This window comes from Scomber scombrus, chromosome 21 (assembly GCF_963691925.1).
Source record: "Scomber scombrus chromosome 21, fScoSco1.1, whole genome shotgun sequence".
Classification (NCBI taxonomy): Eukaryota; Metazoa; Chordata; class Actinopteri; order Scombriformes; family Scombridae; genus Scomber; species Scomber scombrus.
This window is the reverse complement of record NC_084990.1, coordinates 13,591,223-13,608,479: the sequence shown is the minus strand read 5'-3', so window position 1 is coordinate 13,608,479 and position 17,257 is coordinate 13,591,223. Positions and strand designations below refer to the sequence as shown.

At 39.4% G+C, this 17,257-nt stretch overlaps 1 protein-coding gene across 3 annotated transcripts in view; it reads left to right on the top strand.

Moving 5' to 3' along the window:
- Positions 1 to 17,257, top strand: part of plce1 (phospholipase C, epsilon 1) — an 83,264-nt gene that overhangs the window by 55,239 nt on the left and 10,768 nt on the right. For 2 of the 3 annotated variants that reach the window (XM_062442052.1, XM_062442050.1), the window contains exons 11-35: positions 2,764 to 2,909; positions 3,161 to 3,308; positions 3,424 to 3,534; positions 3,663 to 3,772; positions 3,862 to 3,978; positions 5,971 to 6,099; positions 6,183 to 6,319; positions 7,011 to 7,117; positions 7,480 to 7,604; positions 7,738 to 7,882; positions 8,150 to 8,314; positions 8,492 to 8,606; positions 8,714 to 8,876; positions 8,981 to 9,103; positions 9,924 to 10,060; positions 10,150 to 10,388; positions 10,628 to 10,689; positions 10,945 to 11,110; positions 11,240 to 11,347; positions 11,601 to 11,717; positions 12,743 to 12,901; positions 13,324 to 13,459; positions 13,737 to 13,778; positions 16,209 to 16,327; positions 16,795 to 16,912. In XM_062442052.1, coding sequence (XP_062298036.1) covers positions 2,764 to 2,909; positions 3,161 to 3,308; positions 3,424 to 3,534; positions 3,663 to 3,772; positions 3,862 to 3,978; positions 5,971 to 6,099; positions 6,183 to 6,319; positions 7,011 to 7,117; positions 7,480 to 7,604; positions 7,738 to 7,882; positions 8,150 to 8,314; positions 8,492 to 8,606; positions 8,714 to 8,876; positions 8,981 to 9,103; positions 9,924 to 10,060; positions 10,150 to 10,388; positions 10,628 to 10,689; positions 10,945 to 11,110; positions 11,240 to 11,347; positions 11,601 to 11,717; positions 12,743 to 12,901; positions 13,324 to 13,459; positions 13,737 to 13,778; positions 16,209 to 16,327; positions 16,795 to 16,912 — 3,244 coding nt within the window. The remainder of the gene's footprint in view (positions 1 to 2,763; positions 2,910 to 3,160; positions 3,309 to 3,423; positions 3,535 to 3,662; positions 3,773 to 3,861; positions 3,979 to 5,970; positions 6,100 to 6,182; positions 6,320 to 7,010; positions 7,118 to 7,479; positions 7,605 to 7,737; positions 7,883 to 8,149; positions 8,315 to 8,491; positions 8,607 to 8,713; positions 8,877 to 8,980; positions 9,104 to 9,923; positions 10,061 to 10,149; positions 10,389 to 10,627; positions 10,690 to 10,944; positions 11,111 to 11,239; positions 11,348 to 11,600; positions 11,718 to 12,742; positions 12,902 to 13,323; positions 13,460 to 13,736; positions 13,779 to 16,208; positions 16,328 to 16,794; positions 16,913 to 17,257) is intronic. The other variant, XM_062442051.1, reaches the window with a different exon arrangement.

Genomic DNA, 17,257 nt, shown 5'->3' with positions numbered 1-17,257 from the left:
CCCAGCTCCGGTTATGTGTGTGTGTGTGTGTGTGTGTGTGTGTGTGTGTGTGTGTGTGTGTGTGTGTGTGTGTGTGTGTGTGTGTGTGTGTGTGTGTGTGTGTGTGTGTGTGTGTGTGTGTGTGTGTGTGTGTGTGTGTGTGTGTGTGTGTGTGTGTGTGCTGATATTGATGACACCTACAGTATGCTATGTATGTGAGGGAGGATGGTGTCTGAGGAAACGTTTTGCGCAATTTTAGTCTTTTTTTAATTTAACTGTTGTTTCTTCTTTCTTCCTCTCCGCACCACATGCTCTCTCTTTACCTTTTCACATCCTGTCTGTTATCTCTCATTCACAACACTGAGTACACACATTCTCTATCAGGAATATCAGAAGAGATGCCAACTCTGATGCCGTGATCTGTGGCGGCTCAAAAAGGAGCTTTGCAGACAGAGAAGGGTTTAGATGGTGACTGTAATCAAACCCAGCTGCTAACATGGGTTTGCATGATGTCATAACGCTAGAAGTGACTGATAGCAGAGTTTCACACAAGACATACACATCCTGGCACGCACTGGGCAGGGGAGTTACAGATAAGAGACTATAGGGTAACAGGGTTGTTTGACAGGAAGCCATATACAGTACTTTTTAGAACACACTTCAATAGAGCTGAACATTTGTAAGGCAGGACGCTGCATCGTCACCAGCTCCAAGAGTGATTTTCTGTAGATGACTCTGAGCTCTGTGACAAGGGTGACAAGTGAGCAAAGAATTCCCAACTGTGATTAAAAAGATTATGACCTCGTTACCACAAGGCTGCTGAAGAAGTGCTTACAGGACATGTTTATCAAGAGGTTTTTTTTTCTATTTTAATGTATTAATGTATTAAGAATGCTTAATTATAGACATAGTTGATGGTTGGGTTTTAAAATGAATATATAAGCATGGTAAAATACTTTAATCATCATAAAGTAAAATATTCTGTATACATCGCTATTGAGAAATGGTGATTAGTGCAATATTAAATAATGAGACATTAAGTTCCCTGGTGAGTCAGTTATCGTGTTAGAGAGCTTTTGGCTACCAACAACAGTGAGGCGTGATGATGCCACACTAGTGCAACACTAAAATTTGCCATATAAATCTGCTGTATTCTGAGTGCAAACCAGATAAAAAGCGACAGATTAGAGCTTTTAACATGAGTTAACACTTAACTATTTGTTGATATATTCCTATGTTGATATATTTCATTCTTAAGAACAATCTCATCATAAGTTTTAAACTTTGAATGCTTGATCGATTCCATGTTTCAGATTTCAATAGTGAGTACTGGTTAGAAGAGACAGTTTGAGATTAATTACATTTCCACAGTAATCCTCCCAACCTTCAGCTCTCCTTATGCTTATGCTTCTATCACACAGCAATGCTTAAGCTGGTGTGCTCTCATATTGGTCAGACAGAAAATGTGAAACCTAACAAACCATAAGACCGGTAACATAAATGTGGATTTGAAATTATGCCAACCAACTATATAGAGTCTGACAAATTAAACTCTATTAAAGTCACTAAATTTCTGTGTATGTACTGGCTCATATCTGAAATGTCTGTATATACTGTATGTTATATCCAGTGCGGTTATATACATGTGGATCTGAGGTTGACATGTGAGGATATGTGACACAAGAGAAGAAAGGGTCACATTTTACACAACCTCAAACAAAAACTCATGTGAAACAGTGTACTTTAGTGTGTGTGTGTGTGTGTGTGTGTGTGTGTGTGTGTGTGTGTGTGTGTGTGTGTGTGTGTGTGTGTGTGTGTGTGTGTGTGTGTGTGTGTGTGTGTGTGTGTGTGTGTGTGTGTGTGGTGTGTCTCTCTTTGTGGCTTTATTTAGTCCCTGTGAAGTCAGACTGTGGTGGGCTTTACAGATCCTTACATAACCCAGTAATAGATCTCTGGGCCAGGGGATGTTTTTACCGCCTGCAAGGGGGTTAGAGAGCTTCAGCTGTGCGTGTGCTTGTGTTAGTGTGCGTGTGCATGTATTTCAATACATTCGTGAGATTCTAATGCATAGAGACAGACACTAAAGAGCAAGATGCGGCCAGATTGAAATCTGATCTTTTCGAGTTTGTGTTTGCGCATGTGTGTCCAGTGCAGAGAATGTGAAAGGAAGCTAACCCTGATTCATATCTGCTTCTGCCATCGTATCTTTTGCGCATACATTTGGGCAGTCAGCTTGAAGCTCAGAGACAGAGTGCAGCTGATAGATATCTGATCTTATTATCTCTGGTGTGTGTGTGTGGGGGTGTGTGTGTGTGTGTGTGTGTGTGGGGTGTATGGGGTGTATGGGTGTCCGGTGTGTGTGGCCAGCTGGTATGGTCTTAGACACAGTTTGCCATACCAGAATTTAAAAGAGACGACGTGCGTGAGCACAAGTAAGACCACACAATAAAGAGTTTCAGCTGCCCATCGTTTGGCCGTGGACCATATTTCCTTTTCACTGGGATTTAACTCGCCTTGTCAGATAAGCTTGTAATAATACTCTGACAATGCCAAGCAGTCGTCCTGTGGTGTTGCACATGAAGTCAGCCTAGAAAATTTTTATGTGGCCTGTGAGATATTTTAATTTAAAAAACAGCATCTGTTAACTCTATGTGAGATTTTCTTGCAGTGTTTGTCAATTTAATGAGGATATGAAACTAGAACAGTAGGAAGGACTTCAAGGGTTTTGCCTATACTGTGGTAGTAACTGTCAGTAATAATGTATGTACTATTCTGTACCTACAGGTGAGTTCATGGGTGACATGGCTGGTCTTAACAGCAGGATCCATGGAGGAGAAGAGAGAAGTTTTCTCCTATTTGGTCCACGTTGCTAAATGCTGTTGGAACATGGGAAACTACAACGGTGTCATGGAGTTTCTGGCTGGACTAAGGTTTTCAAGAAACTCAAAGACACTAACTCACATTTGCTCAAATTCTGCGTACACATGCAGTACCAGTCAAAGGTTTGGACATACTTTCTCATTTAAGTGAATGGGAAGGTTCATTCAAATGTTTGACAGGTATATTATGTGTGTATCTTTTCCTTTTGTTTGGCAATTGTTAAAAAGAAACATTCATACTACATTCATACAAAATTATCATGTTAAACCCAATGACAAATAATGATTGCTTTGTCCTCCAGGTCTCGCAAGGTCCTAAAGATGTGGCAGTTTATGGACCAGTCAGACATCGAGACCATGAGAAGCCTAAAGGATGCCATGGCTCAGCATGAGTCTTCTTCTGAGTACAAGAAGGTTGTCACCAGAGCTCTAAATATCCCAGGATGCAAGGTGCGTTTCTGTTTACTTTTTGTTGCGTGGGTCAGTCCTGAATTACCTCATTAAATCAATATGCATTTGTTCACATTCAAATTATTCCTTTCTCTCTCTTGTCCCCACATCATAGGTGGTGCCATTCTGTGGGGTTTTTCTGAAGGAGCTGAGTGATGCGTTGGATGGGACAGCAAGCATCATTAGCCTTAAACCACCTCTTGATAACACAGAGGACTCAATAGAGGTACTGTAAACATCCACAAATGTGTGCAAACACACACACATCTCATATAGCTGACACAAGCAATAAGAATCAGACTTTATGTTGGTTTCATTGCTAGTTCTTGTTTTTGTCTGTCCTCCTTTCTCTAGTTTGTTTCTGACTACAGCGGCCAGCACAACTTTATGTCACGGTCTGGTCCAGATGGTCTACATGTTCCAGAGAAAGAAGCCACTGTCAGCAACATCCTCCAGATTATCAGGTACACTGCATCCTTGAAAACTTGCTTTCAAAAAAGTCAAAAATATTCAAATTTTCTTTCATTTGACTCCTCTCTTCCTGCTCCCTCAGATCTTGTAATCGTAGTTTGGAGGCAGAGGATCCTGATGATGCCTCCACCAGTCCCTCTTCTACTGGTCCATCCCCAGGGTCCAGAAATAACTCCTTCAGGGACCGCTGCCGCAATCAGTCAGTACCCATATTCCTCCTTTTACTGTGTGGGTAAACAAAATATAAATAAACCTCACGTGTCAGAGTTCTTTCAGTTTGCAACGTCAGGTACCGAACAGCAAACCAGGAACTCATAAAAAATGTTTCCCGTTAATGGATACTTGAAGGTGAATTTTATTAGTGACAGAGTCTCCTTACCATGCATTAGTGTAACGTCAGTGTAAAGTAGAAAGGGATGAAATGTTGCGCTAGTGGTGACCAAGCTTATAAAACATATGGCATCAAATTACACATACATAGCATTTGACCCAGTCCATCATGACACCGGGACATAGTGTATGAAGTGTTTGCAACTGCTTGTTGTCACATTTTGTTTACTGGCATGTAACTGATGTTCTTCATTTTAGCTGCCGCTGCTTGTTTAAAAACAAAAAAAAATCACTATAATAGACAGTTCAACACTTTGCAAACGTCCAAGTTTAATTATCTTCAGCCTATTTTACATTTTTTGGTTTAAAACAGGTCTGTTTTCAAGATGGAAGCCTTTATTTTCCTCATTCATTCACAGAAAGTGACACATAGACAAAGTTAAAGAAAAAGGTCTGTTACAAACTGATTTACAGTATATCAGAACAATGAATGCTGTCATGCTGTGAATGAGTGGCATGGCTGGCATCCCATTTGTGAATAAAAGCACATTACAGTACTGCATCACTATTTTATAGACAAAAGAACCCGTGGACATACTGCTACAGCAATCTCCTCTTTAGAACAAGTAAGACCTATGCTATATCATGATATAAAAGAGATTTAAAGTTGTAGTGAAAAAGAAACGCCAAATGAAATCCTTTAAACCATATGATACATACAGAATATCTATTACCTCCCATATGATGGGATGTTGTATACACTGTAGATACTTTGCATGTGCAGTACAATATCTCAGGCCAGATAAACTGGATGCTCAGATCTCCATCCGGGTCTTTCCAGTTTTCCGTGATAATTCAGTTGTCTTCCATAAACACCCACATGCGATAATGGGTTTGTGAAGGAACACATTTGCAGATTGTTATTGAGATAAGATGATGTTCAAATAAACACCTGTGCCAAAGAGAAAAAAATATAGCAGCTCAGTTTCCTGTCAGAACAGGAAGGAACAGAGCTCTGGTACTTTTCAGGACTCTGGTGGCCGGTAGCTAATGACACGAGCGGGAATTTGGACACTAACATACAATGTTGTTAGAAATCCTATTTCATTGCAGGCTTGGCATGTGTGTTTTTATGAAGGAAACCTGGATTATCTTCTCTGGGTTTCTAGACAGTTTTTTTTGACTGAGTTATTATTTTATGTTAGATCTCAGGATAATAACTGTACTTCATTTTGGCTAGAGGTATGGTGTCCATCTGTTTGTACTGGGATGCAGATAAATACCATCTTTCTTACTCAAAAAGGGTACGTTGTTCTTTTCCTGCGTTCTTGATCTCTTTCCCACTGAGATTCTCTGAGATTTTTGCTTATTCTTTTCTTTTCACCTCTTAGGACTTGTGTCAAAACTTCTCCACTCTTTATTCTTCTTCTCACTCTTCCTCTCCTCGTTTTTTTCACTTCTCCCATTTTAGTTCCCATTCATTTAGGACATCGCAAGAATCAAACTGTGTCTTGTAAGTGGTTATGAGTATTTCAGGAGTTTGAATGTCACGGCTAATGTCGACATATTTTATGTGCACTTTGAGTAGAAGCCTGTTAAGTAGTGAAATAATTTGCAATGACAAATGCATGGTGCTTTTTTGCTTGTTCAACCGCTGCATTACATTACATCTTTGTGCTGTTTATCTTACTGTAGATAGAGGTCATTTCATAATTTTGACTGGACTTCAGTGCATTTTATAACTAACAGTGCTTTTACCTCACTTGCTGCAGTAGTTGAGAGTCAACATAGAGACTGATGCATTCACCATTTCCTGAAGAGTTCAAACCATTTTCCTAAACCTTCATCTGTCTATCTACAGGTTCACGGTTGGGGACCTGTCCGATTCAGAAGGTGACCTGTCGTCTGAGCCAGTAGTGAAGGAGATGGAGTTCCAGGGGACCGAGGAGACTCACAGAGCTTTCAGCCATGGTACTGAGCTCATTCCCTGGTAAGAAACAATCACACACAAACCCAAACATGCACAGCTAACTTGACAGACCGTTCATGCTCATTTTGTTGTGTTTTTTTTAGGTACGTGTTGTCACTACAACCAGATGTTCACCAGTTTCTGCTGCAGGGAGCCACAGTCATCCACTATGACCAGGATAGCCACCTCACAGCTCGCTGTCTGCTGCGACTACAGCCTGACAACACAACACTCACCTGGGGTAAATGATGACATGAACGTTTCATTAAAACCATCCTGGTATAATTTTAAAAGATGTTTATCTCCTCTGCTGCTATTTTCTTTACTGGGACAAACTGTGATTCAGTTATGCTATGGATGTATTTATGTGTTTAGTTTTTGTGCTGATATGACACAAATACATATGTTTCTTATGAGCAGCATTTGCAATATTTAAATGAATTTGCTCAAAAAATGATCTAGTTTTACTTTCAACTTTGTTGTCTTGAGTTTGTATTATTCAGACAGTTGCTTGTACATTCAGAGTATATATCATTTCCAGCGGGGAGTCAGTTTACACACCCATTGTTCTTTCTAAAGGATTATTTACTAAGAGTGTGAGATTGTGCTCAGGTGAATATGTTAAGATTAACTTGAGGAATCGCAGGAAACATTTACTTTGTTATCAAGACATTTTAAGATGTTTATATCTCAGCCAGACAAGCCCCATCTCCTCTCTCATTATTACTCTTTAAACAAATGAAAAACACGCACATGTGATTACAAAAATCATATTTCCTGTGCCATTATTATCTTTAAACATATCATAAATGTGTTTATAGGTAAATGTCATGTCTTCTGTAACTTGTAAATGTGTGTATTTGAGGCAGGTTGCTTAATTTCCTGTTTCTCGGCTACATTTCAAACATTGTAAATGTGTTGATTTATGGCAGGTAAGCCTCAGAACGGAGGTTCTTCCCTCACAGAGCAACCGCTGGGATTGGGACAGACTGTGGTGGCAGGACTAGCAGAAGGCCTGCTTGACCTCGGAGTGGTGAAGGTTTGTCTCAAAATCAACATTTATGTGCAAAAATCTAGATTGTTAGTCTTTTAATGTAGTGTTAATCTAGTATTAAGAAGTAGAGAGTAAAATGTTTATGTTTTTACGTAACATTTGTATGTAAGTGGTGAGTGTAGCTGTTTGATGTTTTTAGTCTTTATGTTTTTCTTTATGTGATGTTATGTTGATGCCAGAAAAAATTAGTCGTCATATTTCAAATATGGCCATTTTCTTCAAAACTCATTGGAAGAAAATGTATTTATCTTGCAAGTTGGTAATCAGTTCAGTGTTTGAATAGCATTATAGTGAGATTAGATATCATTAGACTGCAACCATAATGTTGTGTTTATTTGAATGTGCAGGCAGTGTTCCTGGGTCACCAGGGAGTGGATGTCCATGCTGTGTGTTTGCAGAACAAACTGAGCCAGTTGACGGTGGAGGAGAATGGTCTCACCCTCCTCTATGGTCTCAGTACCACAGACAACAGGTTAACATCAGCCTCCTGCTTTATAATAGTCTTTAAACTCTTTTCATCGCTACACTAGTAACTGGGAAGATGATTGCAGTTTCATTTGTTATTTCTAACATATTGTTACTGATATCTTGACCACTGCCAACAGACTGCTGCACTTTGTGGCCCCCAACCACACAGCACAAATGCTTCACAAGGGCCTGTCAGAGTTGGTGAATGCAACCAGGAAATTTAAGAAGTTTCCTGACCAAAGGCTGCAGTGGCTTAGGAGGCAGTATGTCAGTCTGTATCAGGTACGTATAGTGTGAAGTAAATGATGTTTCCTTGACAGTGCTTGCACTTTTTGTCCATCAGTGTCTGAATTAAAAAATGCACAGTCAAATGAAATATTATATTTATTAGTTATATATATATATATATATATATATATATATTGTTTTAGGGTCAAAGAGTTTCATATTCACATATATAGTCAAATATTTGCATTTTATGTGACCTTCACCATTAAACATTGCCTTCCTGTTCATCTAATCTTGTGTGTCTGTGTTAATCTCTGTTAGGAGGATGGCAGGTACGAAGGCCCAACACTAGCCCAGGCCATTGAGCTGTTTGGTGGGCGGAGGTGGAATATGGGTACAGGTGGAGTGGAGAAATCAGCTGCCCAGAAAAACAGTCCTCTGAGTATCAATGATAAGACCAAGAAGAAGAAGAAGATTCTTGTCAGGGTCAGTACATAGGAAATTTAATTTATAAATATTGTTTTTTTAAGAATGGAAGTTATATCATTCAATTCACAGAACATTTACTTTAGCTGTGGTTCTTATCTTGAGTAATATCATTAAATGTGTGAGCGAGTAAGACTTGTTATGATGTATATTCCCTATTAAACCCACCCATCACAGGGAGATAGTGGGGATGCCACAGATGATGAGATGGTTTCCAGGAAGACTCGTAGCTGTAAGGAGGGACTGTATCGTAACGGACCAGAGTCGGACAGCATAGACCAAGAAGATCCAGGTGACTTTTTAATCTTAACAGTACATTAATGTCTATACTGATCCTTTCTTAGGATACTGCATTATGCGTGTGTGTTTATTTACCCGTAATCCTCTTTGCATCAATAGAGGACAGCTTCCCTGGACCATTCTCTCTCTCATCTAATAAGAGCCCAGGATTGCTGGCCTCTTCCTCCTCCTCCTCCTCCTCTTCCTCCAGCATGGTAGGGTCCAACCAGTCTCGGCCTCAATCCTCTCCAATCCTTTCAGGAACTTCTAAATCACAGCCAGGGTATGTGTACTAATACTTTAGGTGTCCGACATCTAAATTGTTAATTTTTCCAGTAAGGTTAGGTTTAAGAAAGATTTTTTTCTTCTTTTCTTTGTTGGTTGTAGGGCATGGAGCAGCAGGTCGTGGCACGGTCGAGGTAAATGTTGCTTCAAGGGCTTTCAGAATCTCATGATTTCTGACAGCACGATGAGCTTCATTGAGTTCGTCGAGCTCTTCAAGTCATTCAGGTAGATATCAGTGTTTTCCTGTTTTCAACATTTGACTGCACTTTATTAACAGTGTAGTAAGATGCTGTGTGTAAGCAGAAATTTGCATGTTAGCTTGTCATCTTTCATTCAAAGCTTTAAACTTTTTACAATTATGTATCTGTGTTATCTAGCCAAATGGAAACCTATATCAAATAACATTTTTCTGGTTATACGTTACCATCTGACATTCAGTAACAAATATATTGGCTTGAAAATCATTCATATATAAAGTATAAAGAAGTATAAGTATCAAGTATGGGTTCTGTTCAGCATTCCTGCCATGTCACTCCCCCTTGTTATGTAACCATCGTGTTTGTGCAGCAGCTAAAGACTGTATGATAAAACAAATTCAACAAATGCTTCTCGAGGTTATCATGCCTAGGACATTTTCCAAGGATTTTTCTCTACATAATATTTAGCTTCTGTAATATTTTCCCAGTCATATAAAAGGGAACAGTGTTTTTACTGTGATAAGCAATGGATTATTTTAATACCTAAATTTCTTTGATTGTACTTTATCCTCTTGTGTGCTGCCTAGTCGCACCCTTTGATCTTCACACTTGTTTACTGTAGCTACAGCCATGCAAAGTAAATTTACAGCAACTATTTAAGCAGATTAAGTCTTTTTTTTTCTTTTCAAAAAGGCGGTAGCTGAAATGTGTCATAGAGGCTGATTAATGTATTTGAAAATGGAAAAACTGATTGAGTGTGCTATTGAATAAGGCTTTCGTAACGTTTAAACTGTTTCTGCAAAATTCTAAAATTAACACCTGTATTCTGCTTTCTGTTTCCTCCACAGTATCCGGAGCAGAAAGGACCTGAAAGAGTTGTTTGACACCTTTGCCGTCCCCTGCAGTCGTTCAAGTCCAGAGTCAGCTCCTCTCTACACCAACCTCCGGATAGATGACAAGGACACGGGGCTACAACCAGACCTTGGTACAAGAAGCAAACAAAAACTTGTACACATGCATCAACATTATTCCTTTCTCCCTCACCCTCACCTCATCTCTCTCTCTCCTCTCCAGACTTACTTACCCGGAATGGTTCCGATCTTGGCCTGTTTATCCGTACGAGGCAGCAGATGTCCGACAACCAGAAGCAGATCTCTGACGCCATTGCAGCAGCCAGCATTGTGACCAATGGGACAGGAGTTGAGAACGCATCACTAGGCGTCTTGGGACTGGCTATCCCTCAGCTCAATGACTTCCTAATCAACTGTCAGAGAGAACACCTGAGTTATGATGAAATTCTTAGCATTATACAGGTGAGGGATATGAGAATGGATGAATTGCATTTAATTTCAACTATATGGACAGATGGTGGAGATGGTGGCCATATACTGTAGTTGGACATGGATAGAAGGATGAGGAAATGCTTGACATAGATGTGTTAATTAAACAAATGAATGGATAGAATAAGGATGAAAGAAACCTGAGACACAAGGAAGGAAAAAGGGAAGTTGATCAATAATGTTAATGAATAGTTTCTTGTTTTCTCTTGCAGAAATTTGAGCCCTCATCAAGCATGAGACAAATGGGTTGGATGTCATTTGAAGGCTTTGCAAGGTATAAAAATATATCATCGTCATCATGTAAGACTTTACAATAAGCTTTTGTCGAGATAAAAAGAACAAAAGAAATACTTCAATATAAACGGCATATTACAAACAGAATACAGAACAGACTGAATCAGTATATTAAAAAGAAATTAAATGATGTTCATACTGTATAAGAACAAAACATATCTACACAAACTAAGGCAAGTTTATATTATTTTCAAAAGAAAAAGAGGGTGTAATCATCTCTGGTTTTTTTTATAAGGTACCTGATGGACAAGGAGAACTTTGCGTCTCGTAATGAGGAATCCCAGATGAACCCAGAGGAGCTTCAGTACCCCCTATCCTACTACTACATCGAGTCTTCTCATAACACCTATCTGACTGGACACCAGCTCAAAGGAGAGTCTTCTGTAGAGCTTTACAGTCAGGTAAGTCAGGCAATTACTTATTCAAGCCAACATCAATAAGTGGTTATTCTTACTCAGTGTTTTTAGATTTTTGTGTGTGTTTTTGATCATTTTTTAATGTTGATACTGTATTGTTTGATGGTTACGTAGGTGTTGCTGCAAGGATGTAGGAGCGTTGAATTGGACTGTTGGGATGGAGATGATGGCATGCCAGTTATCTACCATGGACACACACTCACCACCAAAATACCCTTTAAGGTTAGAAATGTTGATGAATCATTTAATTCAGAACAGACGTTTCCATTGGTTGAAAAGACAAAAACAAACAATAAATCAGTGGCTCACCTTACCTTCTGCTCCCATGCCTCATCAATTGTACTTTTATATAATCAAAGTTGGATGAAACAGAACCCTCAGACACCTTCATTTTCTTTAATAGTCTGATTCAGTAAATCTCATTAGTATTGGTTTGGCTGCGTCCAACAATTTAATCTCTCCCATGATCCTCCAGGATGTGGTGGAAGCAATCAACCGGTCTGCATTTGTCAATTCTGACATGCCAGTCATCCTGTCCATAGAGAACCACTGCTCCCTTCCACAGCAACGCAAGATGGCTGAGATTTTCAAGGTATGTAAGCGGATAAATGAGACTCTCCTATAACCAATTATATAACACACATAGCAGAAGTTCACAGGTACTACAGTAGCAAAACATTATGTCCATTTCACATTACAAGATCTAACTTTCATTATCAGTATCTGTAAGTTTTCCTGTCTGGTTAATTTGTTTCTAATGTTACTGGTCTTAAACTTTATGATTAGTGTTTAGATTTGTCTTTTCCCATTTATGTTTATAATGAATGCCACATATTAGATGAAAATATGGAACTCCTTTTCAATCACATTACAAATCCCATAACACCACCTTTTTAAGCATTCAGCACTAAACCTTCTGTGTGGTTATAAAAAGGGTTTAGCTAAGCATGCATGCTCGTATTTCAGCAATACCCCGCTGAATACTGAGGAGATTACATGCATTCACTCCTTCAAGTAGTCTCCTACAGCCTCCACTTCTCCACTTACAGTAACTGCTTTACAGGTGGGAGTGTTTTCCTCAGTGGTACTTGTGACAGCACTCTTTGAGTAAGCATTTGTTTTCCTTGCCCAGAAAATTTCTCAGTTGCACTGGGCATTTCAATTTGGCAGTCTCCCAGTAAGAGACTTGCTTTTCTAATCTTCCAGCTATGACTGTACCTTTCGTTTTCTTTAAAAAAAAAAAAAAAAAAAGTATATACTCAAGGCCACACATTTCTGGGCATCACAGATATATCATTGGATATCGCTGTGCTTTCATATAACTATACTTCCCAGAATTCTACCCTCCCCGGAGACTGACTTGATGAAGATAAAGAAAAATCTTTCATGTTTAGACAACTCTTTGCCCCTGGCCAGCTTACATCACCATGGGTTTGCTTTTTTTTTTGTTTGGTGTTGATAAAAAGCACTTTCATTTTCTCGAGTTGAGGATTCCTCTGCAACTTCTGAGCTTTTCCTCTCATCCTCACACATGGCATTACATTCCAGTGTGCGTCTCCCATTAGTGGACATCATTTATAGATGTCTGTCTATCATATACAAATATTTATTTCATAGACGGTGATTGGGGAACGTCTTGTGACACGCTTCCTCTTTGAAAGCGACTTCAGTGACGACCCTCACTTGCCGTCGCCGCTGCAGCTGCAAGGGAGGATCCTCCTCAAGAACAAGAAGCTCAAAGCTCACCAGGCACCAGTGGACATCCTCAAACAGAAGGTTGAGAAAAGAGACAGACGCTATCCACACAAACACACAGAAACATGTACATAATTTATATTATAAGTATTCCTTTTAAAGGGCATTTTAGGAGGCATGAGTGTATTGAATATTTAGCACTGTTGATCATTATAGAGCTGTTGTCCATCACACTCGTAAATAATAAACGCTAAAATGCTCAAATGTGCCCCCCCCATTACACTATTCTCTCTCTGTTTACATAGCAAACATAACATATTGTGCCTTAGTCTATACACTGTAGATTCTCTCCAGATAAAAGGCTATATATTTACAGAAATTAATATAGGTGTAAATATTAGTCCACCTCTACATCTGCACTCACTGTCACTTTCTAACATACGCTCAGTCTCTCTGTATCTTCCAATTCTTCTGTCTTTTACTGTATTTTTACTCTCTCATAGGCTCACCAGCTGGCCCACCTGCAGGCCCAGGCTAGCAACGGGTCGCCGGGGGTAACTCTGCCTGGACACCATGCCAATGAGGATGAGGAGGAGGAAGAAGACGAATACGACTATGACTATGAGTCTTTATCAGATGGTATGGAGATTTTTAATGGAGTTTGTAATTGGGAAAAGGAAAACACCTTGAAAGCACAAAACAAACCAAATCAAAAACCTACAAGATTTCTATGGAACCACTGGTTAAAACATCACATAAATGACTTGTACATTTTCCTGTTGTTATCTTTGAATCGGTTTCTATTCACACCTTTATCCTATCTATCTCCTTTTTAACACTTTAAGACTGTCTTTAAGTTAAAGCTCTATTCTCACTGCCTTCCTTTCCTATTTTATTTTGCCTGTTTTCCACTTAGCTGATGTCCTCACAGCCTCTACTGCCTCATATGGCCTGGAAGGTAAATTCACAGCTCTGTTGCGCCTCTCTATGCACCAGTGTTTGCCTCTTAATTTATTATGCAATGGTAGCTGGAGTGGATTACCACATTTAATGCTTTGTAGTATCCTTATTAATATCTTTATATGGCTGCTTAAAGTGTTACATTTAGATATTGACCCTGCAATATTTAGTGTGTTGGGGAAATAATGGTTCATTGATATAAATGAACTTGCTGTGGTTGCCTATCACTGCAGATCAATTACAGAGGAAACACTGTTGTGCAGAATTGCAGAAGTGACCCTGCATCATTGCTGTAAACTGATTCTTGTCTGTGCCCACATATTGTAAAAGCTGCCAGCTTTCTGCTTTCTGTGTGGACAAACTCAGATCATGTTCTGCTACGCTGCAGCTACCTCGCATGGTAACCAGCACTTCAAATTTCAACCATTACAGTTATTGTTAAATATCCAGAACACAGTAAAAATGTAATAAAGTCTTTTTTATAGTAAAAAAATGATACAGGATGATTTGTGCTTTCACAAGACTGAGGATAAATTGATGGGCTAACACTGAGGGCTTGTTTGGCTAGCCATCCTCCCTCACTCCCCAGCGTAAATCATTTTTGAAAGGACACTGCTGTCATTTTCAGCATTTTAGTTAAGAAGTTTTACTCTTCTTTGTAATCATACTCATTCATAATAGACTTAGAATCTGCATAAGATGCCTTCCAAGCATACGTTTAGCACTACTGAATCTAACAGCAAATGGTTGGCAACATCAGGAGTGTTTGTTATGATGTACACTTGTTTTATCACAGTTGTTCAGTAGCAATAATATGAGGACCTTAACTGCCAGGTTGCTGCCATAATTTCTGATGTACTGTGTGCCAATGGAAGTGACTTTGTTAAAATGCAGTCTGAGCATCCATTATCCGAAATGACTTATCTCCTAATTAAATTCACCCACTATAAACACTTTGTTCAGAGCAATGTGGATATAGTTTTTGTAGTACTTGTGATGTGAGCTTGTGTTGTGTTTGTGCGTGCCTTGCTTTGTTTGGCCTGATTTACGATGCAAGCACACTATTGATCTACTTACAGTACCAGAGCAATTGCCCTGATGTGTAAATGCAGAGGAGGGTTCAACTACACGGTCTAGCTCTGTGTTGCTTGTGTTTCAAAAGTATGTAATTATGAATGGGGAAAAAAACAACATTTTATTCATTTCAGTTAGTGTTTTAACTGTACGTTGTCTGAATACTTTCATTTTCTCCCACAAACACATCACCTCCTTGCTTCTCCCATCTTCCGTCTGTACTGTATTTGTCTGTGACCTAGCCAGCGGCTGGGCAGGCTCATCAGGGAAACAAAACAAAGCCATCTGGTTTCTCAGGCCCTACGCTGCCCCCACACCAAACAACAGACCAGGGGAAACTACCCTGTCCCAGTCCCACTCCCAGCACTACTCTCTCCTAATCCCTGCCCTCTGTTTGTCCCTTGTCGGAAAAACCTACCAGTCATGGACCTTTCAAAAAACATTCCTCTAATCTAAACCTCATAGAGTGGTTCAGTTTGGCTACCTTTTGCAAACCCTGTTGCAGTAAAATATTAACCTACAAGTCAGCTACATCCCTACTTAATCAACCACCTTCCACCCTTGACTGTTTTTCATTTTTACCTTACAGTACATGTTTAGTACTCAACATCAGCTGGCCCAGTAAATACAAACACTTGAGCAGCCAAGATGCCACCATCCACAGTTTAACAGTGACTCCCTTCTAGTCACAGTGTAGTCTAACTCCCTTCTCTGGCTACTGTCTACAAGATGACATTCAGGATCAAATCTGCTGCTAAACCCCCTTCAAAAGTAGAGATTCCAAAAGTCAGGAATTAAACAAGTTTCCTGTGATAAAAAAAGGGTCAGCATTTTCAAACCGATATGTTTCTTCTCTTTTTTTTTTTTACTGGTTTTGGCTGCGATGAATGTGTAGGAGGAATAAGAGGAAAAGGCAAGAACTCCCCACTGTAGCTCCTGTTTACAGTGGATAGATATTGCTTTGAGTGTCAGTGAGGAGGAGTCATCGTGGCCTTTTGCTCGGGAAAATGAGATCTGCAAGTAGTCAGGGATGTGGATTCCACTAATTACAGATAACTGCTGATAGTTTCAGAATTAAGCAGTGATTGTTCCCACTTGCTTCATCATTTCCTCCTATTTGAGACTAATATGATACAGACCCTTAAGATTTACAAAAAATATTCTAAACATAACTAAATAACAAAATATGCACTAAAAAACTAAGATGTTACTGTATTCATCACCTGTCAACCAGCCTGTTTACTAAGCATTTTCAGTAGGGTGCTGCTAAGTACAACCCTAACAATTAGGAGTTAACAAAGGCTTTAGTTGGTGCTGCTTTAATAAAATTCAATACATTGTCCCCCGTACATAGATAACATCCTGGAGGACAAGCCAGAAGGGAAGAGCTCAGCGGACAAAGAAGAGCAACCTGTTGAGGAAATTCCCAAGCGGATGAAGAAGTCTGACAGCACTACTCAGAGCAAAGGAAAGGTAGGAAAATGCGTATTAAACTGACGTAAGTGTAGCAGCAAATATAAATGTTTGTGTTCATAGTGAATCACAATGTACAAAATTCCCAAGAAAAGCCTTCATGGAATAAAAAAAAAAAGAAAGCCTCTGGAAAGATCAGTGGGAATCCCCCTTCATAGCTAATAGGTGCTTATGGGTACTATAGCTGTTTGAGGTCAAGCCAAAGCTTTTTAGCCATTTTTTGGTTTTATTTATTTAACTATTTTTGTCAGACATAAAAGCATCTAAAAGTAAACAGCGAGAAAAAAAAGGAAAATACATGTTTAATTACATTTGCTGATGATGTTAAAGTATGTAATTTGGGTGGAAGAAAGATGGTGAGCCCTTGCTTCTGTGCAGTTCAGCTTCTGCTCCAGCAGTACATTACCATCTCTTCAAGTAAAGTGTTACCGGTGACCTTCATGTCCGGTGTCTGCCTGCTCCTGTAGGTGTTTGACATGGAGCTGGGCGAGGAGTTTTACCTTCCTCAGAATAAGAAGGAGAGTCGACAGATCGCCCAGGAGCTGTCTGACCTTGTCATCTACTGCCAGGCTGTGAAATTCCCTGGTAAGGAATATTTTATCATTCTGTCTCTTTGTCAAACATCTCTTTTTACTTTTCGGTTTAAGATACTTCTGAGTGATTTCTCCTGTTTTCCTTCACTCCTGCTGACACTGACACCCTTCACCTGTAGGCTTTTTTTCCCCAGTGAGAAGTGATTTATTCTCTCTCCTGTTTTATTTTGCAATGCTTTCATTTTCATTGTCTATGTTGTCTTGTCCCACTGTAATCCACTCTTGTGTTATATTCAAGAGGTCAAACCACCCCCTCATGTTTCATATTTTTTCATTGCAAGACATTTAATATCCCTGTGTTACACTTCATTCCTCTCCCACAGAGGACACCCACTAA